Raw genomic sequence first — 24,279 nt, forward strand, 5'->3', positions numbered from 1 at the left:
TGTCTTACTCCTTTCGTTTTCTCTGCCATCTGCTTTTGTTTCTTTTCTTTTAATTCTTATGCCACAGCTGCAAATGAAAACAACCATACAATAATGCAAGTTAAAAAAAAAAGATCAAAATAAAAACAATCTGAGGGGGTAAAAAGAGGAAAAGAATGATAAAGTTTTCCCCTGAACTCACAAGGCAGCAAAAGAAATAATGTTTGATATGAGTTAAACCTTCTGGAGACTAAAATATACATCTCTTGATTATAATAACCAGGATAAGAATAATCACCAATTACTAAATGGCAGATAACTCCTATAGTCATTCTTCAGAGTAGGTAAATAAAACCCATTTTACAGGAAAAAGGATATTGCATGTCAGAGCACCAAAAAGATTTTTAATGGGTAATTAAAAATTAAACAATAATTAAAGAGATAAAGCTGAAATTTGAAGACAAGTCTATCCACTGGGCCCAAAGCCCAGTCACTTCCTCTACCACCCTCTCCGAAAATGGGGAGGGACAGAAGAAATAATTTTAATTTAAAAAAATATTTAGGATAGAGCATTTGTACTAAACTGATTTATTCCGATAATTAAAATCTGTAGTTCTCATTAAAGTTAACTCAGATAATTGGTTGTTTTGTTTGTGAATATGCAATTAGAGTCTTGCACATAATTGCAGGGTTTTTAGTGGCAAGCTTTCTGTTCATTCGCTGTATCCCAGAGCTGTGCTCTACTAGTTTCTTTTCTATAAACAGCTTTTGGGGTCTTTAGGCCCAAGGACCAGGACATATGATACCAACAGCAGGATCTGGGCTCAGTTCTATTTAATATGTCTTTGTCTGTAAGTCAATGAGCACATCTTCAAGAGCAAAGCTCTTACAGCCTACACTGTTGTCCTGAAAACTCCTAGCAGCATGTACCTGAAGAAAAACTGGCAGCAGTGGTCCTCATGTGTTAATTACACTTTCGAAGACTATTATGCATAGAAAGGGCACCTGCTGGCAGTGAAAATGACTAGAATCTGCCCTTCCTGTGCAGTGAGTAAATTGAGAGTTCATTTCTACAGGAGATAATAGTTTTCAGATTCCATTTCGTGTATCCCCTGCATGGGGATATACTTAACATTTAAATCATCTGCAGAGGAACAAACCTCCTTCAAATTTACATGTTTTAGGCTCCTAGTACTTTACTTAAAATGCTAGTTATCCCTGCTGGTTCTTACTACCAAGGATTAACCTCAATGGTGGAGAAAGTCACCTAGCACAATAGAATAAAGTTATTAGCATTGACTCAAATTTCATGACATTTGTATTTTCTGAGCAAAGCAGTGGTAGCAGGACAAAGATGATCAAATCAAGCCTTGGGTGAAGATTTTTTTTGTTTGCTTTGTTTTTTCCTGTTTAAACTTTTAATTTATCATTCTTAGTTACATTTAATAAACAGACACTGATCCTCACTGATTTATAATCATTCTTTGGTTAAATGTCAGTAAGTTCTTTCAAGAAAATAAGAGATCAGGAGAGAGACTGCTATCACTATAAACAGATACTTCCAAGACAGAGTTTCATTTTAAAACCTGTTCAAGCTTTGAAAACTTCAAATCTTAACTTCAGGTGTTTGGAGTACAAATCTGGTGACAAGGGGATAGTAACCTTCCTTGCCAAGTCTTCCTTCTAAGTTAGACCTGCCAGCAACAACATTCTCAGTCAGGACGATGGTGACTAAGTTTCGAGAAGGCTAGAGTTTGAAGCAGGAGTGGGGAATCTTAAAGATTTGAGATTCTCTCTTTAAAATGAGAAAATTGCAAATTAGCTGCTATAGGAAAGATCAAACTACAAATGAATCCTCTAAACAGACAAGAATTTAAAATGGGGCTGGCAAGAAAAACTGACTAGAACAGAGATTTCTCAAATGTAAAACTTTTCAATTCTAAAGATTATACATAGTCTAATAGAAATATTAGAAATATTAAAATATGGAAATATAAAAGTCATGCAGAATTTCTCTCCTTCTGTCCCATCACAAATTACTGTCAATATATTGCTATGTCTTCTTCCAAATTTCCCCCTCTGTAATTAACTTTTGTATTTTATAAACATATAATTTTTATTTGTTTTAGTAAAATGGAATCAATCATACGGTACATACTACCTATATTGGGGTAATTCACTAAATCCTCTGAAACCTTGGATGCTCTGTAATATGGAATGTTAATACCTATTACCTGCCTTACAAAGTTGCTAGAAAAACAAAAGGCAATCACAGATGTAAAGGAGAAGGTTCAGTGACTGGGGCACAAATATGCTTAACAGCAGCAGTCTTTCTCCTGCTCTTCTTTCTCCTTTTATCTCTCAAATTTTCTCTGCTCTATCCAAAATTAAATAAAACAAAATAAAACAAAACAACCACAAGAAAAGACTCACACAGGTGAGTCTCTTCCAGAGAGAATTCTAACTTTTCCTTACATAGCATATGTCAGATGTGGTCTATAGGTGCCTCTCTCTGTGAGAGGGCACTCAGAGGCATGTAACCATGGGAGGAGATTTGTGATTATGGGAGTAGTGGTGGTATATGCATGTGTGAGTGTTATATTTTCAGGTGTGGACAAGGGTTTCTGGGTGGCAGTGGTAGGGCTAAGAGCTAAAGGGACTGGTGTCACTCTGTGATTCTGGTTTAGGGAATATATGTCCCCTTATTATTCAAATAAAATTATTTTACTGGTCAGCAACCAGTCCTTCCCTCTAAGATACAAGGCTGTGAAAATAATACAGCTGGTTCAGAAGTTCAAAAGTAACAGCAAGTCTAAGCAGAGGAAGTCATCTAACCTAAGAGGTGGGAGAAAGGCATGAATAAAAGTATTTTGATAGGAAACATATAATAAAGAGAGAAATTAATCAATTTATTTGATGCCATGCACTACAAAGGCCTGCGGTTGCTACTTGGTGGCTAGAAGCTTTATGTTTGTTGTACCCATTACTTCTTGGGATGAAGATGGGCCTAACGTATTTAAATCAGTAGTATGGAAAATGTTTATGCACCCAGGACAATTTAGCAGCCTGAGTGAACCCTTTCAGTGAAGCGACTGCAAAACGAGCTAGAGGTTCCAGCAAAAATATTATGGCTGACCTGGATTCAGTAACAATGAAAGAATGGTAAATGCCCTGAAATGATGGTACTTAGTGACAGAGCTGTGACCCCTTCAAATGGGTATTTTTCTATTGAAGCTCCCAATTTTGGCAGGCAGTAGTGCTTTATCCTATAGATCTATGTTGCCACCTTTTCTATATCCACTGACTTGAAATGTTTGGAGACAGAATCTTACATTATACTATAGTAGAGAAAGAAATCATACATAAGAAAAACGACCCAAATCAATCAGAGACATTTTATTTTTGTAGTCTGTTGAAGATAGTGATAATGGTTTTGCAAAAAAAAAAAAAAAAAAAAAGCTTCATTGGGGGCCAGGCAGTAGCACAGAGGGTTAAGCACACATGGTGCAAAGCTCAAGGATTGGCGTAAGGATCCCAGTTCCCCACCTGCAGATGGGTCACTTCACAAGTGGTGAAGCAGGTCTGTAGATGTCTACCTTTTTCTCCCCATTTCCCCCCTCCTCTCTAGATTTCTATCTGTCCTATCCAACAATAACAACAGCAACAAAAATAACAACAAGGATAAATGGCAAGGGCAACAAAAGGAAAAAAGTAGCCTCCAGGAGCAGTGGATTCATAGTGTAGGCACCAAGCCCCAGTGATAACCTTGGAGGCAAAAAAAAAACTTAATTGAGTACCTACCAGGAGTCAACTTGTCTACATGCTATCCTTTTATGCCTTGTATTCCTATTGAATGATGTTGGAAAAGGACCCAAATTGTGCATGAGTGTTCTACACAGAATTTTCACAGAGAGATGAGAAATTTATCTGTGTATCAACAACTGCACTGCAAACTATTAGACCTCCCAGTAAAAATGATAAGAAAAGCAATTTGATTTTCCTATGAGGAGACAGTCATAAGGAAAACAACTTGCCCAACGTGGCAATGTTAATTCTAGAGCCATTTAGTGTGGGTATTTTCTCTCCCTTCCACCAAAATACATTTCAACTGAACAGTGAAATCTTCATCAAAAGACTTCAGAGGAGTTTGAAGTCTGATTTGTGCTCCCAAACTACAGCTAAAACCAAGTCTTATAGAAAATGCCAGAGCATGGATGAGACATGAAGACCTTGTGAATCTCGACTGTTCTTGTCACCAGGCTGCAATTTCTCTTGGGGGGGGGGGGGGGGGAGAGAATCACACAGCAACTAACTACCTGTTGCTGTGTTGTTTTGAAACTGAGAAATGAGATCTGCATCTACTCACTTGCACTCTTTGTTGTTGTCACTGGGTCTTCATGACTCAGTTATTTTTTCTAGATGCAAGGGATAGAGGAAGATAAAGGGACCACACCACCAGTTTCTTCTAGTGCCGTGGGGGATAGGCTCAAATCTGGGTTATGCATATAACAAAGTAGGCACAGGATCCAGGTAATCTATCATGTTAACTCGATTTACTTGAACTCTTAAGGATTCCATACTTACGAGATACTAGGAAAACTGAAAAACAAAAGGCCATACAATCCAGTGGTCTACAAGCAATGTCATTTTTTCTTTTTTTTTTTTTTTAATATTTATTCCTTTTTGCTGCCCTTGTTGTTTTATTGTTGTAGTTATTGTTGTCATTATTGTTGGATAGGACAGAGAGAAATGGAGAGGGGAAGGGAAGACAGAGAAGGGGAGAAAGATAGACACCCACAGACCTGCTTCACTGCCTGTGAAGCGACTCCCCTGTAGGTGGGGAGCCGGCGGCTCGAACTAGGATTCTGATGCCGGCAATGTCATTTTCAAGTCAGTAGTTCTTATTGAGAATTGTCATCTGCACTACAGGTTACAGATCTAACATTCCTGTGTAAGCACTGCATGCTAACCGATTGCGCCACTGGAGCTCCAGATCTAACATTCCTATTCAGTACCTGAAGAAAGCAAACAAAGGGCAGTGTAAACAGTGGTCTTACCAGCAGTAATCTAGCAGATGTGGAGGCAGGACAGGGATGTACACATGCTGCCAGAACATGGGGTAAAGCATGGCGGCAGACCCATGGATACAGGCAGTCAGCTGCAACAGAGCCAAACAAATCAAAGTGAACAGACATTATCCTTTGAGTTCAGCAATAAAATTAAATGTATACTTGTCAACATATAAAATTGTAGGTTAACAGTATCTAATTAAAATTTAATGACTTTGCTTCTAAAAGGGGGAAAACACTTTTCCATTTGATTAAGGAATTATGATGCACACTGATAGGAAATTTAGAAAATGGACAAAGGGACAGAATAAAAGGAACTTCTTCATCACTTAAAAATAATTTTAGATCTGAGCTCACATTCTGTGGTCATGAGTAGGTACATTCCAGGCTGTCCCAATACTGACCCATCTTCCTCAGGTGTAACATAGAGTATGTTGTCCAGCCTCCCTTCGGAGGATGGAACATTCTCTACTGTTGTTGATCCAAGTTGAGGGTTAAGGTTCCTATGGGGGCCCATAAAGGGGCCTATTGTGTTGTTCCTGATAGAGATGACTGGTAACAATGGAGAGAGGGATTTATTTGAGGTCTAGGCCCATCATGTCTGTTTGGGAATCTCAGGACTCCCCGAAGAGGGCCCCAGTTGATGGGGTGAAACGTTCCTACTCATGACCACAGACTGTGAGGTCAGATCTCCAGGGATGCAGAAGTCATATAGGCTCCTAAGCTGAATATGGACCCCAGATCACATCAAATTGATGGGGTTTATAGTCAACAATATTTATACACCCTTTCCATATTTGGGAGCTACTCTCTTCCCTGATCCAGCTTTATGGTCCTTTTTCTAGCCATGACATCATCTCCCCAGACAATAACTTGGATCCACCTGCATATCAGATTTCAGGCTCAGGGGAAAAACAAACAAACAAACAAAAAACCAAAAACCACCAAACAACTAATATAGTCATAGGCCTACTAACTATCTACTACAAAAATAGGCCTACTATCTACAAAACAGAGACACCCCCCCTCCAACTCTTCATCTGCACTATTCCAGCCCTTAGGTCCATGAATAGTCAACTATTTGTTTGGCTTTATATGTTAACTCTCTTTTCAGCCACCAGGTTCCAGATGCTATCATGATGTCAACCAGACTTCCCTGGACAGATGACCACACCAATGTGTTCTGGAGCTCCGCTTCCTCAGAACCCTTCCCCACTAGGGAAAGAGAGCCAGGCTGTGAGTATGGATCGACCTGTCAATGTCCATGTTCAGCGGGGAAGCAATTACAGAAGCCAGACCTTCAACCTTTTGCATCCCACAATGACCTTGGGTCCATACTCCCAGAGGGGTCAAAGAATAGGAAAGCTATCAAGGGAGGGGATAAGATGGGGAGTTCTGGTGGTGGGAATTGTGTGGACTTTTACCCCTCTTATCCTATGGTTTAGTCAGTGTTTCCTTTTAATAAATAAAAAAAAATAAATAAATTTAACATTTTGGGGTATTAAATACATATGCACTGATATACACTTTTCTATTGAAATTAGAATTAATGTAAATATAATATTTAGTTGGTCTTTTATTAACACTTTATTGATGTTTCCCCTTAACTTTAAATACTTTTAAGAAAACATACATTTTATTGACAGTCAATGATTTCCCATACTATAAACACTCTTCTTCATCAAGTTATACAATCAAATCAGATGATTTTAAAGGATGTATTTTTTTTTTTATTATAAGAGGGAGATAGATATTGAAAGAGATAGAGGGAAGGGGAGAGAGCAAGACAGTAAGAACTCCAGTGTACCTGGTAGTGGGGATCAAACCTAGAATCCCACAGATAGAAGTTCTGCGCTCTACCACTGAGCCACCCCCCAGTCATAAGTCAGTAACTTTTATATGTAGTTTCTAGATGCAGAGTTGAGACAAAAAGCTGTAAAATTCTAAGGCACTTAATAATATAAATGTAATAAGTGAATAAAGGATGGGGAACCTTTATATCCACCCCCTTAAACAGGAAATAATAACCTCTCTGTACCTCACCAACATGAAGAATTATAGTCAAGTTCATAGGTTTAAAATTTTATCTATCTTGATTTTATTTTTACTATTCTATCTTGTCGTTTATTTTTCCCCTATATCTTTAGACAATAGTCTACTCCATACTCTTAGTTCACTTTTCCTAATGAGTATTGCTATTTTATTGATTTATATGCAAACCTGGAATATACAAAGGATACTAAATCCTTTATAGTGATTTTGAAAATAACTTTCCTTTTAACTTTTTTTTTTTTGGTGAAGAGCAAGTTTAAAGTAATTTAATAGACAAATATTTTCCTTCTCAATGGTTTCTGCTGCTTTAATACTAAGGTCTGCCAAATTCCCCACTGGCACTTAAAACTCTTTAATCCATCTGGAATTAATTTAGGTTTAAGACTGAGGTGAGAATTTATTTTTTCCACATAGTTAATCAATTGCCTCTGCACCTTTTCCTGACTAATCCTTCCTCTCTCCATGCTAACATGCCCCTATTTCATATCTACCTTTTCTTAAAGAGTACGTACATCAAACAAACAGCATTTGATATTGAAAATTTAGTAAACACATACAGAATGGAATGACATTGTATAAAATTTAAGATAGCAGAAGGAAAAAAAAACACTAACACCTTTAGAGATATGGCTATGAAGTGACAAAAGCCAACATGTTTCTTTCTGTCTTTTGGCTCTAATGTTTCTTTAGTTTCTGGAAAGCCTGGTCCCCTGAGAACTCTGTTCCTTTTGGAAGCTGTTAACTGGCCCTTGCTGACAGAAGGACATTTACGTGGCGAAAGAGTGACGTGCCAAGGCCCAGCACAAAGCATCCCAGAGGTTACTGTAATATGAACAGCTTTAAATTGGATATTCTGTTGACGTTTCGCAGTTGTGAGAGATGTATTAAGTTCAGGGCCACTATTTACCCCACTCCTTTTCTTTCCATAACCTCTTCTTTCACTCAGGAACATGCTATGAACAGGAGCTAGTCCTACAAACTCCTAAAAGCTGTTCCCAGCAACACTGCCAGGGCTTGTAGGTTTAATTCATCCTTTCTCAATCTTAGTAGGTTTCTATATAAAAGAGGCTGTCTGTCTGTCAGATTATATATGACGAATCTCTTCAGGGTAACAAGAGATGAAAATCACTGTTGGTGTTGAGTGAGTGGAAAAAGGATCAGCTAGCTTTATCCAACTCCACCCTGAAGTCAGGCTAAAGGGATGGTCGTGGGTCCCAGTTTTTTCTGCACAACCTGTAACTAGCTGCCAACATACTACTACTAAAGTGCAGGTCTAGTCATGTAACATACTACCTGGAAATCTCTTGGTGCATGTCTGAAATAGGCATGCCTCTACTGGTTCATGCTACCTGTACAGCAGCATCTCTAGCTACAGTTTCTACTGCATTCTCCAAGTGTATAATAACACATTATTTGCAGATCCAGGAGTGGATACAGTAGTGATGGAATAGTTTTATTTTTCTTTCTCTTCCATCTGTCCCCTAAACTGGCCTAGACTGCACCCTGGTAAACTCTTCTTCCTTCAGGTACAAATACTGCCTTCCTCTGTAAGGCCACACTTGGCTCCCCTGGGCACATGCTCGATTATTAATGGGACTACAAGTGTCTGCATTTTTTAAAAATCTCTATTATTAGTGATTTAACAGTGGTTTGCAAAGCTCTAAGATTTGGGGGAGGTATAGTTTCAAATTCAGAGACAGTGTGTGTGGCACAAAATATCACGTCACTCCCTCCTGGTAACCACCATAGTTCTCACTAGATCTGAGACAGTTTAATCATCAATACTGTGTGTGTGTGTGCGCGCGCGCGCGTGTGCGTGCAAGTTATTATATTTTAACTATCTATATTCTACACAAAATGTCTGCAAGTCTATTGCACATAGCATGGCTTGATTTTAACAGTAGTGGACTGACATTTTCACAAGTCTCACATAGAGGGGGTGTAATATTCAAATTCTAAAACAATAGTTACAAACTTACATGTACACATATACAACTTATGGAAGATCAAGTCAATGAATTTATTCTATTAATTTGATAATGTGCCTACTCCATCACTCTATATCATATCAGATAAGTAAAAGCACTTGAATCTATGAGGTACCTTAAAATATAAAGTATCACCATCTGAACTAACTTGCTGATAGAGAACATCTACGTGACAATTCCATTAGAAAAAAAGCCGTTCAATGCGTCAGATTGAAACACAACTCAAGCAAGTGCCTGCTTGAGTTAAATTCTTTATTTGGTTTAAGTTAAAATCCACTTCAAATAGTAAAGTGTCAGAGATCTTATCTTCTGATAATTTTTAATATCTCCTTAACCGCAACACATACACACACACACACACACACACACACACACACACACACGAAAGAAAGAGTCCTATCAAGTGAAGATTTAAAAATCAGTTAGCCCTCATTAAGGAAAAAAAAATTAAGGAGTTTATCATTTTCATTAAGGGCTAAGAGTCAAGTCTTTATAACTGGAGTAAGGTGCATTTTTCAACTCAATTAAGATATCAAACAAACAAAAAAGGAAATGGCTGGATTCTTTTCAAAAATACTAAGTGGCATGAGCAATGATCATGGCTATTTAGGAACAGTGGCTAACTCAACTACAAGATAAATATATTTCATCTGAACTAACATATGTCCTGTAATTGATCATTAGGCATTTACTTTAAAAATAAATCTAAAACTAAATCTATTTTCAAAAGGATAAAGAACTATGTTCATTCCTTGTTCAATACAAAGTTTAAAAAGTGATGAAAGTATATTAATTTGTAGTCAATAATTGGGGCATTGTGATTATTTAACTGAAATGCAAGTTGAAGAAAATGATCCTATCAAAATCTCACTCAGTAGGAGAATAGAAAGATAGTATGTGTAAAATTTGCCCAAAGTCATTAGTCACAATGAATATTCATCAGAAGCCAATTATCAATCCCATTTACTGACACCCCAACAATTTTTGCCTTAAAGCAGCTGAGTAGTCTAAGGCTCCAAGAAAACTAGGCAAATTATACAGCAAACACTCAGTCTAGTCAGACCACAAATTATAAAACAGACCACTGGTCGGTTTTGGACACACATTTAGCAAATTCTGCCCTCAATTAAAGGTCAGTTCGATCTTCGAGTTTTCTCTATGGCTCTATTTGCTTTCCTTGAGGCAAAAACAAAGAGGAAGAAGGTAACAGGGCTAAGTTATGAAATAGGAGAGATAAATAAGTTAGAGAAACCCCAAGAAGGGGCTGGGGAAATAGGATAATGGTTATGCAAAAGACTTTCATGCCTGAGGCTCTGAAAAGCCAGGTTCAATCCTCAGCACAAGCTAAAGCTGAGCAATATTCTTACTTTTCTTCCTCTCTATGCATTTATCTTTCTCCCTGTATTTCTTTCATAAAAAACTATATATATATGTATATTTCACAAGAAAACTCATTTTCAGTGTAAGGCTTTTTTATTTTTTCAGAGATAATTCCCAGCTAGCCTCAGTCTTATATTCTAATGCCTCCGTTGGTTACTAATGATAGTTCTATAGTTTAATATGGAATAAAAGTAATACTACTCTCCCCCCTAAATAAAACAAAACAAACAACAATTTCAACACTGTATGTGTTGCACATTAGGCTGGTAGTCTGGGATCTAAGTGTTGTTTTATAGGATTTGTGTGTGTACACGAGTGTGTAAACATTGCGTATTTATGCATACATACTCATCACCACATTTCACAGATAAGGAAACAGTCTCAGAGGTGAAATAACTTGCCCAAGGCCACATAGCAAGTAAGTGACAGAGCTGGGGACTCAAACCCAGGTCTGTCAGACTATAAAGGCCACTGTGTTTCCACAATGCATAAATTAGCTAAAAACTTTTTTTCAGTACCTACCCTGTGGCCATGTACTAAGTTCTGAACTAGATAAGATATTGTCAGCATTGCTAAATTACAAAGAGGACCAACTGCCTTGCTGCTAGATGATCAAGTATCGGGCAAAATGCCAATAACTCCTGAGCTAGGAAGGAAGGCTCAGTGGGCAGAAAACAAGTCTTGAGTGCATAAGGTCTCAGATTCATTCCCTGGCACTGCATATGATGGAGAAGTGCCCTGGTCAGTCTCTCTCTCATAAGAAACAACTAGTTTGGGGGCCAGGCAGAAGTGCGCCATGTTAAGTGTACACAGTGCCAAGTGCAAGGACTAGTTTAAGAATCCCCGATGGAACCCCCAGCTCCCCATCTGCAGGAGGTTGCTTTTCAAGCTGTGAAGCAGGTCAACAGATGTCTGTCTTTCCCCTCTCTGTCTTCCCCTCCTCTCTCAACTTTTCTCTCTCACCAGCAGCAACAACAATGGAAAAAAGATGGCCACCAGAAGCAGTGGATTCATAGTACAGGCATTGAGCCCCAGAGATAACCCTAGAGGAAAAAAAAAGAGAGAGAGAGAGAGAGAAAGAAAAAGAAATAAGAAATTTTAGCACAGATCTGATATCTTCCTGGGAGTTTGTTATATTTAACTAAGGTGTTGCAGTGTCTTTACAGATAATTCTAGACAATGAAGTAATGATTGTTAAATGGAAACAACTTATACTTTATTTTGGCACACATATTTGAAAGTCTGGCTTTCTGTCATATTCCCTTTCATATATTTGCACAGGGTTTCCACTAACTTTAATTTTGATCTAAGCAAAACCACTTCCTCTCCTGAGTCTCAATTTTCCTTATATGGAACACGAGAGGCTGTGCTACATGGTCCCTGTGCCTTCTTTCCAGTGTTGACAACTTATGATTGAGAAGAATTACTATCCTATGACAAAAGTAATGTTCCTACTGTACTCCAGCTTACCTTCTCTGGCTATACTGAATAAATATAAGCTAAACAAGATTCATTTCAAAGTTGATTTTGCTTTCACCTCTCTGGGTGATTGGGGGTGGGGGAGAAGGGGTTGGAAATGATAATGCTATCAAGGAAACACTCTCTCTTACCCACCCCATCTCCATCACCTGAATGTGGAGGACATTCTGAAGACAGAGGCAGATGATCTTAGGAGACAAGGGCATGAGACTAAAGATGTGAACTCCAGGACAAAGACCACAGATGATTCTCCTTATCTCTTACTATGCTTGACACAGAACAGGTGCTGAGTAAATGTTTGGGGAATGTTAGAACGCCTCCAGCTTAACATCATGAAGGATAGGCAAGATTATCAGACATTTAACAAATTGTAATTGCCTAATAGATCACAACTAGAAGCTGTAACTTTCAAAAAAGGAATTGAGACTCCTAGTTCTAAAAGCTGTTATAAAAAAAAAATCTTAGGGTCACAGTTATTCTTCACATCCTGGAATTCTGAATGATAGCTGATCAAACTCAAATATGCTTCATTGGGACTAGAGGGGTTTTGATTTCTCTACTGAACCCAAATCTCAGAAAATTGATTAAAAAAAAACATAGAAAGAATACCAGATTGCTAACTTTAAAGATGGGCCATTTTAATCAAGCCTTATTTTATGCAGAACAGTTGTAGAAAATTCCATGTCCCCTTTTTTTCTGCTCCTTCCCTAGAGTTCCTTGCTTTGGTGCAGTACCCCATCCCCTGTCCAATTTTTTTCTCTAAATGAACTCTAAAATATTCCCAGACAAATAAATAAGAAAAAAAAAAGGGAAAATTCTCTGTCTTAGGGACATTGTTAGCTTTTTTAATTTGGGAATTAGATTCTTTTAGTTACTTATAAATCCCTTTTGTAGTCATCACAAAAAAATAGTATGATTCAAACAATGTTGTGAATTTTGTTTACCTTTGGTTTTTATTTATTCTCAAATGGAAACCTGAACAATCAACAAAAAGTTTAAGTAAAATCTATGGGGACTCAAAAGCTATATCAGCCTTTCTAAGGATATGAGATAAACCACTACTCATAAATGTTAACAGCTTTTCTATGTTCAATTTTTTTTAGTATAGTGAAGAACAGACATTATCATAATGATCATTCTACCCAGTGCCATATACAGATTTAATACAGTCCCCATCAAGGTCCCACCACATTTTTTTATGAGAATAAGACTAAAGTTAAAAAGGTTTATCTGGAAGCAGAAAATACCTAAAATCACCAAAGCAATCTTGAGAAAAAAGAACAAGATTGGAGGCATCAAGCTCCCACATCTCAAACTATAATGATATGGTAACCAGAAAAGCCTGGTATTAGAACAAATATAAACACAACAACCAGTGGGATAGAACCAAGAGCCAAGAAATAAGCCACCCACACCTATGGGCATCTAATTTTTGACAAGAGGGCCAAAACATTAAATGGAAAAAGCTGAGAGCCTTTTCAATAATGAAGCTAAACCATTTCATCTCACCATGCACAAAAAGTAAACCCCAACAGATCAAGGATTTGGATGTCAAACCAGCAAATGTTGGGGGCGGGTGGTGGCACACCTGGTTGCACATGTTGCAAAGTGCAAAGACTCAGGTTCAAACCCCTGATCCCCATCTGCAGGAAGAAAGCTTCACAAATGGTAAATCAATGCAGCAGGTGTCTCCCTGTCTCTTTCCCTCTCTGTGTCCCCCTTCTTCTTGATTTCTGGCAAAAGTCTCTATCAAATAAATAAAGATTAAAAAGAAAATACAAACACAAACCATCAAATAGAGAAAAGCACTGGCAGAAATCTTTTCAATATAGTTTTAAAATTATTTATTTATTTATTCCCTTTTGTTGCCCTTGTTGTTTTATTGTTGTAGTTATTATCGTTGTTGTTATTGATGTTGTTGTTGTTGTATAGGACAGAGAGAAATGGAGAGAGGAGGGGAAGACAGAGAGGGGGAGAGAAAGGTAGACACCTGCAGACCTGCTTCACCGCCTGTGAAGTGACTTCCCTACAGGTAGGGAGCTGGGGGCTCGAACCAGGATCCTTATGCCGGTCCTTGCACTTGGCGCCACATGCGCTTAACCCACTGTGCTACTGCCCAACTCCCTTCAATATAGTTTTAAAGTTTAGTATCTTTAATGACTCAAATCCATTCACAAGAAAAGCAGAAGCAAAAATAAGCCAATGAGACTACACCAAATTGAAAAGTTTTTGCACAACCAAAGAAATCACTACCCAAGTAGACTCCTTATGGGATGGGAGATCTTTCTATGCCATGAATCAGACAAAAGGTTAATAACCAAAATATATAGAAATGTAAATAAAGACAATGAGATATCACTTTACACTTGTGAGAATTTTATACATCAGAAGGGACAGAAACAACAAACGTAGGAGTTGTGGAGGAAGGAGGTTAAAAGTATCCTTTTAAGGGGGTTGGGCAATAGCATAGAGGGTTAAGTGCAGATGGCACGAAGCACAAGGTCCGAGGCGTAAGGATCCCGGTTTGAGCCACCAGCTCTCCATCTGAAGGGGAGTCAGTTCACAAGTGGTGAAGCAGGCCTGCAAGTGTCTTTCTCTCCCCCTCTCTATTGTCCCCTCCTCTCTCAATTTCTCTCTATCCACCAACAGCATCAATAACCACAGTAACAAAAGAAAAAAAAAAAGGCAACCAAATGGGAAAAATGGCCGCCAGGAGCAGTGGATTTGTATTGCAAGCACTGAGTCCCAGCAATAACCCTGGAGGCCAAAAAAGAAAAAAGAAAGAGAGAGAGAAAGAAAGATAAAAAACCCTTTTACAATGTACACTGGTCCAACCTCTGTGAAGAACAGTCTGGAGAACTGTCAGAAAGTTAGAAATGGACCTACAGATGCCTGGGAAATAAACTTATTCTAAGAGAACTCTGTATACCTACATTCAAAGCAGCACAATTTGTAATAGCTCAAACTTGAAAAACAATCTAGGTGTCCAACAACAGATGAGCTAAGAAAGTTGTGTTATACAGATGTATTATTCAGCTATTAAGAATGATGAATTCACCTTCTTCATCTCATCTTAGATGGAGCTTAAAGGAATTATGTTAAGTGAGATAAGCCAGAAAGAAAAAGATGAATATGGGATGATCTCAGTAATGGGCACAACTTAAACAAGAACAGAAACAGGAAACAAAGTAAAATTTGGACTGGTTTAGTCCACCACTCCAAAGCAAAGGACTCTGGGGAAGAAGGACAGGGAGAGGGGGTGGGTGTGGGAGTGTCTTTCAGGTGCTGGTACAACGATGATGGATCTACTTCTGGGGTGAGAGTGTTTTGCAGACAGCTATCTTGGTGACATGAGAATTGGTGCCCATGTACCAATAACTGCACTATAAACCATTAACCTCCCACTTTAAAAGCAAATAATAAATGAGTATTTTAAAAAAGAAACTACCAATGATTCTTAATTAGAAAGGCAACTAACTAGAAAACCTCAGAAATCAAAGCATTCAGCTGGTCTAGACAGATAGGGAACATACATCTGGGAAGGAGGAAGAGCAAAAAATGTTCCTTTTCCTTCAAAGATAAAATATAATGTTTCTTTATTTGGAGGTTTACTGGAGGGGAATAATAATTCATGTAAATACAGGGACAAAAAGCTGTTGCTACTTATCCATTTGATGCCTATGAGAGACACTGATAACTGATAATAGAGTCTGGACTGGCCTGAAGATAGCTTCAACTTATAACCACTGTAAATGGATCAGAGCTGGCACTCAATAAATGTATTTACCACCTCAAGTTGAAGACAAATAGATACTTCATTGAAAGTACTTCTAAAATTATAATTTATGTAGCTTTTTAAAAGAAAGAAAACATCTGAATATAGAATCATGAGTAAAGTGCTTTGAGAGAGTTTTGTCAGAAAAATAATGCTATCAAAGGAGGGGATGGGATACGGAGTTCTGGTGGTGGGAATTACATCCCTCTTACCCTATGGTTTTGTCAGTGTTTCCTTTTTATAAATAAAAAAAATGTACGGAGTTCTGGTGGTGGGAATTATATCCCTCTTATCCTATGGTTTTGTCAGTGTTTCCTTTTTATAAATAAAAAAATGTTTATCTGAAAGTGATTAAAGCCATAATCTAGCTACAACCATGACTATTTATTTAGCATTTACTATCTGCCTAGGTCTAATTACTTCAGAGATATTTATCTCATTAAAATACTTCTAACATTCCTATAAAGTAGGCAGCATTACTGCCACACTTAACAGAGGAGAAAACTAAGGTGGAAGGTTACAAAGCCAGGGGCAGAGCTATGATGTCAACTAAATCCAGGAGTCTGCTCTCAGCTCCCAGGAAGTTGCATTGGGGCTATGATCTGTTCATCTCACAATTGCAGAGTATCTGTATGTGTATATACCATGCCCTCCAGTAATCAAAAATAAAGATCAAAATGCAAAAAAAAAAAAAATCACCTTAAAAACAAATGCATTAGGAAAAGAAGTGAGATAATAGAGTTTCACATGTATTTTCACACAAAGAAATCATTAGTTCTTGAGCAAGAGTCAGATTGGCTTCCCAGGGAAAGAGACCTCAGAGCAGAGCCTGAAGGAAGAAGACAGAAACCGTTAGTCCTCCTCCCAAGCAGACCAGTAATGTAGTATCTCTGGGTTAACTGAACACTGCAGCTTCTTAGGACCTCTGGCTGGTTGTAGTAATGACTGGAAGCTTGAACAAGAAGTGGCAATTTAGTCAATAACTACATGACTAGTAAGAAGTGGGTGGATATGGAAAACCTCACCCAAGTTGCAATGACTGTTCTGTTGGTGGGATTCATTCACCATCCACTACAACCAGTTATAATAACTGAAATCTTCAGAACTCTTCCAGGATCTTTATTACCTTCTTTGCTTCTGAAAGTCAAATAGGATTCATTGCCACTCAGGTCAGATTTGAGGTCAACTAAATTTTATTGAAAAACAAGTAGTATGTGCTTAGCACTGAAAGATGTGCTTTAAAATCTATGACAATCTATAATCAAATTTATAATCTTTCAACAACCCTGTACCACCCTCATTTTTTTTTTTAACAGAAGACAGAGTCTCAAAGAGATCAAGTGACTTGCTCCAGTTCATAGCCATAGCTAGGAATATAACAGAGTTAAGTACACATTTAGAAACTGAACAAATCACCTTGACTTGAAGGCTACTGTTCTCACTCCCAACTCTGCTATCCCTTTTACTGGAAAAATTTAACACCAGTAAGACTCTGAAACAACCAGGTGGGAGACTGCATCACTCTCATGAGAGCAACAGAGAAAAAAAATCCAATTTTTATAAAGTTTGTGCCTAGTCTTGCTTTCCTTATCTAAAAATTAAATCACTCTGTCTTGGCTCACAACAGTGATTATCCTTTTAGCCTGAAGAAACCAGAAGAAGTTATTGACCTTTGTTCCTGTTGCCTAAGCACATTGCAGACACTGAAACTTTTTTAGTGAAATCTCAAATATTGGCCGCACACTTTCTGCCAGAGTTTCAGTGTAGTGGCTAAAAAAGTTAACATCTCCTCTTGGGTCTCCTAATACTCCTGTACTAACACCATACTTTGAAACTGTATCAGGATCAACCTTATTGGAAACTCAAAAGAGATTATATTCAGGTCTGAGATAGTATTCAGCTTAGATTAGGCAACACCAAAATCAAAGCTCTCCCAAAGAGAAATATAGAAACAAAGGATTTTTTTTTAGCGCTAGTCTATACTTGTAAATGTCTCCTAAATTAATGTAACCAGCTTCTACTATGTATTCTAAGAATGAGTTTCATGATGCAAATTAACATTAAGGAATAATTATTTTTATCCTAGAGAACTGTTTCTTCACTGGTTCTGAATCTGGTAGTTTCAATTATTTGTAGATCCTTAAACTAGGGGTCTACAGTTAGGTCTGTACCAAACCTTCTGAATCAAATTCCTGGAACTGGTGCCTAAGAAATTAAGTTTCTAATTAGTCCTCTAACATGACTAATTTTTTAAATATTTATTTTATTTATTTATTCCCTTTTGTTGCCCTTGTTGTTTTATTGTTGTAGATATTATTGTTGTGATTGATGTCATCATTGTTAGATAGGACAGAGAAAAATGGAGAGGAGGGGAAGACAGAGGTGGGAGAGAAAGATACCTGCAGACCTGCTTCAACGCCTGTGAAGTGACTTCTCTAGGTGATGAGCCGGGGACTTAAACCGGGATCCTTATGCTGGTCCTTGCACTTTGAGCCATTGGCGCTTAACCCACTGCGCTACTGTCCGACTCCCCTAACATGACTAATTTATGGATCAGTACTTGGGAATCAGTAACAATGAGAATACTATAAATTATACAGATCTGTTGCTCAGTGTTTGTTGAAGCAATGAAAGAAAAAGAGGAAAGTAAGAACCAGTAGGGAGACAAAGGCTGAAGCCATAGCAAACTTTAAAGTACCACACACTAAACTGTTGATACTCAAGAATTATATAACCTCTATAAAATTCCAAAGTTTTTCTCTCTAGCTGTTCTTCAACATAAAAAATCCTCACACATAATTAAATAAAGAATATAGTTCAAAGACCAGCTAATTGTATTTATCATTACACTTTAAAAACGAGAAAACCACAAATAAAATATACCAATCTTTTCTCCTACTTCCCATCAATGAAAGTTCCTTTCATTTATTTCTAACAGTTTTTAATATTCTCTGAGCCACAATAAAATTTTATGTGATGGAGATTAGAGAGGCTATGCTATTTGAAAGTTTGGCTGCAGAGTCTGTATTTCATGCCACTTTATTTTGTTAAGGATTTCCCTCTTCGGCAAAAGGATTAGTTTTCTTCTCACTTCTTTGAATACTCTTAGGTTGCTACTGTGAACTAGGTTAATCTCTCTTTTTTAACATATAAAGATGAACAAATAAAATGTTCGATTTATTTATTTTTTTACATATAATACTAAATTTAGTCTTAGAATTCTCTTTTTGGTAAGTTTCCAGTTACAAGGTCTTGGCTTCCTCTGAGCACAGTATGAAACAAAATAATGCATTTTGCTCCTACGGCTGGAACATGTAGAGTGGAGTTTGTAGGCAAAGCGGCCCTGGCACTGGTCCAGTATTTCAGCCCTTCTTAAACTGCCACTCTCATCTTTGCTTGGAGGGTTGCAGATAAGCAAACAGCACAGGATCTCTCTAGTCCAGAAGATCTAGGAAAGCTATACATTCATCATGCAGATGTCCAACCCACTGTAGGGAATAGCATAACCACAACCAGGTATCCTTCATCATGAAAGAAATGAAAGTGAAACCAAATCTGAAAAAAAAATTTCCAGACCACAAATTGGCTTCTATGACACAAAACCAGGGCAAGACAAGACAATGCATGAGTAGTGAGAGCTGGTGGGCCAAGGTCAGTTTAAGACCAGGAAGGTATCTATCCAGCTCCTAGAACACAACTGAACGTTCTATGAGGATACAGCCTCACCTATCACTCCCAGATCACCAGTGGCCAAGGCCGACCTGTGTCCCACATTTTCTTGGACTAATCTTTGTCTAGAAAGGAAGAAGATAACAAGGAGAAGATTATTTTTCTTCTTCCCTAATGGAGGAGCTATCATTAAAAAGTTATAACCCATTGGTTAGTTATGAGTATCACATAAGGCTCAATTAACTAGTTGCACCACACCATTTAAAAAGTGTTCACTGGAACAGTCTGGAGAACTCTCAGAAGGCTAGAAATGGACCTACCCTATGATCCTGCAATTCCTCTCCTGGGGATATATCCTAAGGAACCCAACACACCCATCCAAAAAGATCTTGTACATGTATGTTCTTAGCAGCACAATTTGTAATAGCCAAAACCTGGAAGCAACCCAGGCGTCCAACAACAGATGAGTGGCTGAGCAAGCTGTATCTATATACACTACTACTCAGCTATGAAATACTACTCAGCTATGAAAAATGGTGACTTCACCGTTTTCAGCCGATCTTGGATGGACCTTGAAAAATTCATGTTAAGTGAAATAAGTCAGAAACAGAAGGATGAATATGGGATGATCTCACTCTCAGGCAGAAGTTGAAAAACAAGATCAGAAGAGCAAACACAAGTAGAACCTGAACTGGAATTGGCGTATTACACCAAAGTAAAAGACTCTGGGGTGTGTGTGTGTGGGGGGGGGGGAAGAATACAGGTCCAAAAAGGATGACAGAGGACCTAGTAGGGGTTGTATTACTACATGGAAAACTGGGAAATGTTATGCATGTACAAACTACTGTATTTACTGTCGAATGAAAAACATCAATTCCCCAATAAAGAAATTAAAAAAAAAAAGAAAATGAAAGAAATATATGTGAGACTCTAAAAAAAAGTGTTCACTGAATATAACACATACATATTGCTTTGGAAATCAAATAACCTTTGTTATCATACAAATGGGTATTTTTAGTTTTCCAAGCCCCTTAGCATAGCTCTAAATGATAGAGAGGGTGATTAAGGTGAAGGTACAGAGGAGCTGGCAGGAACTGCTATGCATACACCCTGAAGCTGCAGGGATAAGGAAGCTAGATTTCAGGGACCCATTATTAATGCACTCACAAAAAGGGGACAGCACAGATGTGGAGGGGACAGAGTACAGATAGAAACTTCAGGAAACAAGGCTTTGGCTGAGGGTGCCAGTTAGAAATTCACATACAGTGGTCTGGCAGGTAGTACAGTGGATAAAGCATTGGACTCTCAAGCATAAGGTCCCGAGTTCAATCCCCAGCAGCACATGTACCAAAGTGATGTCTGGTTCTTCCTCTACCTTTCCCTTGACTAAATAAATAAAATAAATTAAAAAAAGGAAATTCACATACTGACCATCTGATTCCCTGGTGCTAAGAATGGTACTAAGCATATAGAAAACACTCCCAAAATCTTAAACTGAAAGCTTTATGTCCATTACAGGGCAATGGGCTGGTTGCAGGTCACTGGGGCTCAATGCCAGCACTATAAATCCTCCACTCCAGGCCATTTTTTCCCTTTTCTTTTTCTTGGATAGAACAGAGAAATTGAGAGGGGGCAGGATATTGAGAGGGAGAAAGACAGACACCTGCAGATATGCTTCACTGCAGGTGGGGAGGCAGGGGCTTGAACCCAGGTCCTTGTGTTATGTGAGCTTAACCATGTGTGCCACCACCTGGCCCCCGGGTGTTTGGTATTTTTGATCTATGGCCAATCCAGGAATATTTCTCTGGATCCAAATGTTAAAGGGAACTCATGACAGAACTGCAAGGATACAGTGAATTACTAGGAAGGAGATTTAGAACCAAGAAAGGTGGCTTTTAATCCCATTTTGGTCAAGGCAGTTCAATCTCATGCTTATATTCTCACTGCAAAAAGAGAACAAAGTCAACTAGTTCCTAGGTTTTCTATAAGAAGATAAAGAAAAAAAAAAAAAGTCTAGCAGTGTCTAATATAGTCGGTGACTCAAAAAGATTAAATTAAAATTCCATCAAGTTGGTATAGGGGTGCACTGGAGGCTTCACACATAAAATACTGAGGCTGGATCTCAATACGGGTGATCTAGATACTTAGTCTGCAGATACTGTCAGTACATCTCTGACAGTTATGAAGCTATTTACAAAACTGCACAAGAATTTCCTCTAATAACCATACATTATTTTTTACTTTAACAAGTACTATCCAGTTCCACTAATCACCTGGTCTACCTGATTTGGTTGGATCTCCTTGACTCTTCTTGGGAATTTTCACATTCCTTAGGGATGAATATTCTTTTTTAAAAAACTATTTATTTATTTCCTTTCGTTGCCTTATTGTTGTAGTTATTATTGTTGTTACTGATGTCATCGTTGTTGGATAGGACAGAGAGAAATCGAGAGAGGAGGGGAAGACAAAGAGGGAGAGAGAAAGACAGACACCTGCAGACCTGCTTCACCACCTGTGAAGCGACTTCCCTGCAGGTGGGGATCCAGGAGCTTGAACTGGGATCCTTATGCCAGTCCTTGCGCTTTGTGCCATGTGTGCTTAACCCACTGTGCTACCCGCCCAACTCCCTAAAGATGAATATATTCTTAAAATATGCTGGTGGCCCCAAGGCAAGCACATTGAAGGAACTTAGTTGTGTGTGCGTGTGTGTGTGTGTGTGTGTGTGTGTGTGTGTGTAATTCCTGGATGATTCTCCCTTCCAGGGAGTCAAAAATTTCTTTCCCCTTCCATTAAATCATGATCTATTTGCATGTCTGGGTTTCTCATCTAAGATGATTTACTCCCTCTCTTTGAATGGATGGGAGATTCTATAAAACGGGGATAATACCTACCTAGGATTGCATAACATTATCTTTGTATGGCTCTTATTTTAGACCTACCTGCTTCTCATATGAGAAACCAAAGTGCAGTATGAATTAAAGTGAGAGGTGAAATTACAGAAGAAAAGTGGAGCTTTTGTTCTAGAAAAGTCACACTGAAATATTTAGAGAGCAAGATTTAGTTAAGCCTTTCTTATTTACCATTTATAAAGGAAAGCCATCAATATACACTAACTGAGCAAAGAGAACAAAAAACTTACATTTTCTTATACAGAATATCACAATGGTATTGATCCATAAAACCTGGGATGACTATTACCTGACTTTAAACAGTGCTGGATTAGTCCCTGTTGACGCAGTCATTTTTATAGAACATAGTGTACTGTAGTGATTGATAACTTTTATCATGCAGATTCTCACTAGCTCTGAAAATCATTAAACGTACCACAGATCTCACAAAATTGATAAAAAAAAAAAAAGTGATTTGTCAAGGTATAATAGAGCACATCTAGATTTGTCAAGGGAGAAACCTCAGAACCTTCAGGCTGAAAAACTCTTACACTCCTTTCACCAAAGTGGGGGGGGGAGTCATTGTGGAAATAAAAAGCAGAAATTAGAAAATTTTCAAATATCTGAAACTGGAGATATCTAAAGGCTTAGATAATACTGATTATTCAGATATAATAGTGATTATTCAGATTCTTTATCAAAGTATTTTTAGTCAAATTAATACAACTTAAAGCCTCAAAAAAAAACAGCAATTCATCTCATGATAGAGAATGAGAGAGAAAGAGAGAGAGACACCAGAGCACTTGTTAGCTTTGGCATTTGGTGGTGCCTGGAGCAGAATTTGGACCACCTTGGATATCAGGCATGCAAGCCTAGCGTAATTAGCTACCTAACCCTCACGACACATCTTCAACTTGATTACATATAGCACAGTATTTAACTTCTAACAGGTTGGGTTATCTTCCTGCTTCCCACCCCCTTAATTTACGTGACACTCACTCACCCAAGGAGTTTTGGTTTTTAAGTTTGGGAGTGGGACCTCTCCAGTTTCAGATATTTGAAAGTTTCCTAATTTCTGCTTTTTATTTCCACAATGAGTTTCTGTTTTCTTCCTTTGGTGAAAGGAGTACAGGGGTTTTTTAGTCCGAAGGTTCTGAGGTTTCTCCCTTGACAAATATTATGTAGCAAGATCAAATAAGAAAAATGATAGAGATCACTGCTTGAAAATTTCCTTAAGGTAGCAAGAAGGAAAAGAGAAGTGTCATCCCATCAACAAGGCACTGCTTTGCTATTTAAAAAAAAAATGTATTTATTGGATAGAGACAGAGAAACTGACAGCAGCAGGGAAGATAAGAGATGAAGAGAGAAAGAGACACCTGCAACACTAATCCACCACTTGGGAAGCTTTTTCCCCCTGCTGTTGGGGGCGGGGGTTTGAACTTAAGTCCTTGTGTATTGTAGCATGTGTGCTCTACAACTGCCTGGTGCCCTCCTTTGGTATCTTTATAAAACTGCAGTCCCAAAAGACTTCCTAGCTTCTTCCAGCACAAAGACCCTTAGTTTCGTCTGCTCTATTCTAACTTTTAGATTCCTGATTATTAAACAATTTGTTCTGTTTTTTATCTTACTGCTTTTCAGCCACCAAGTTGCAGATGCTACCATGTCTCCAACCATGGCCAGATGACATCACCAATATGTCCTGGATCCTCGCCTCCCCAGAGTCCTATCCCATCAGGGAAAGACAGAAACAGGCTGGGGTTATGGATCAACAATGTCAACATCCATGTTCAGCAGAGGAGCAATTACAGAAGTCAGACCTTCCACCTTCTGAGCCTCAAAGAATTTTGGTCCATAGGGGATGGAGTGGTGGTGCACCTGGTTGAGCGCATATGTTGCAATTCACAAAGACCCAGGTTCGAGCCCCTGGTCCCCACCTGCAGGGAGAAAGCTTTGCAAGTGGTAAAGCAGGGTTGCAAGTGTCTTTCTCTTTCTGTCTCCCC

The 24,279-nt window shown here is 38.3% G+C and overlaps 1 protein-coding gene across 9 annotated transcripts in view; it reads right to left on the reverse strand.

The window, feature by feature from the left end:
* Positions 1 to 24,279, reverse strand: part of DENND1A (DENN domain containing 1A) — a 600,479-nt gene that overhangs the window by 262,486 nt on the left and 313,714 nt on the right. For all 9 annotated transcript variants that reach the window (XM_060200131.1, XM_060200132.1, XM_016185023.2 and 6 more), the window contains one exon: positions 5,037 to 5,137. In XM_060200131.1, the coding sequence (XP_060056114.1) occupies positions 5,037 to 5,137 (101 nt within the window). The remainder of the gene's footprint in view (positions 1 to 5,036; positions 5,138 to 24,279) is intronic.

The sequence above is a fragment of the Erinaceus europaeus genome, chromosome 10 (genome assembly GCF_950295315.1).
Source record: "Erinaceus europaeus chromosome 10, mEriEur2.1, whole genome shotgun sequence".
In the NCBI taxonomy this organism is placed as follows: Eukaryota; Metazoa; Chordata; class Mammalia; order Eulipotyphla; family Erinaceidae; genus Erinaceus; species Erinaceus europaeus.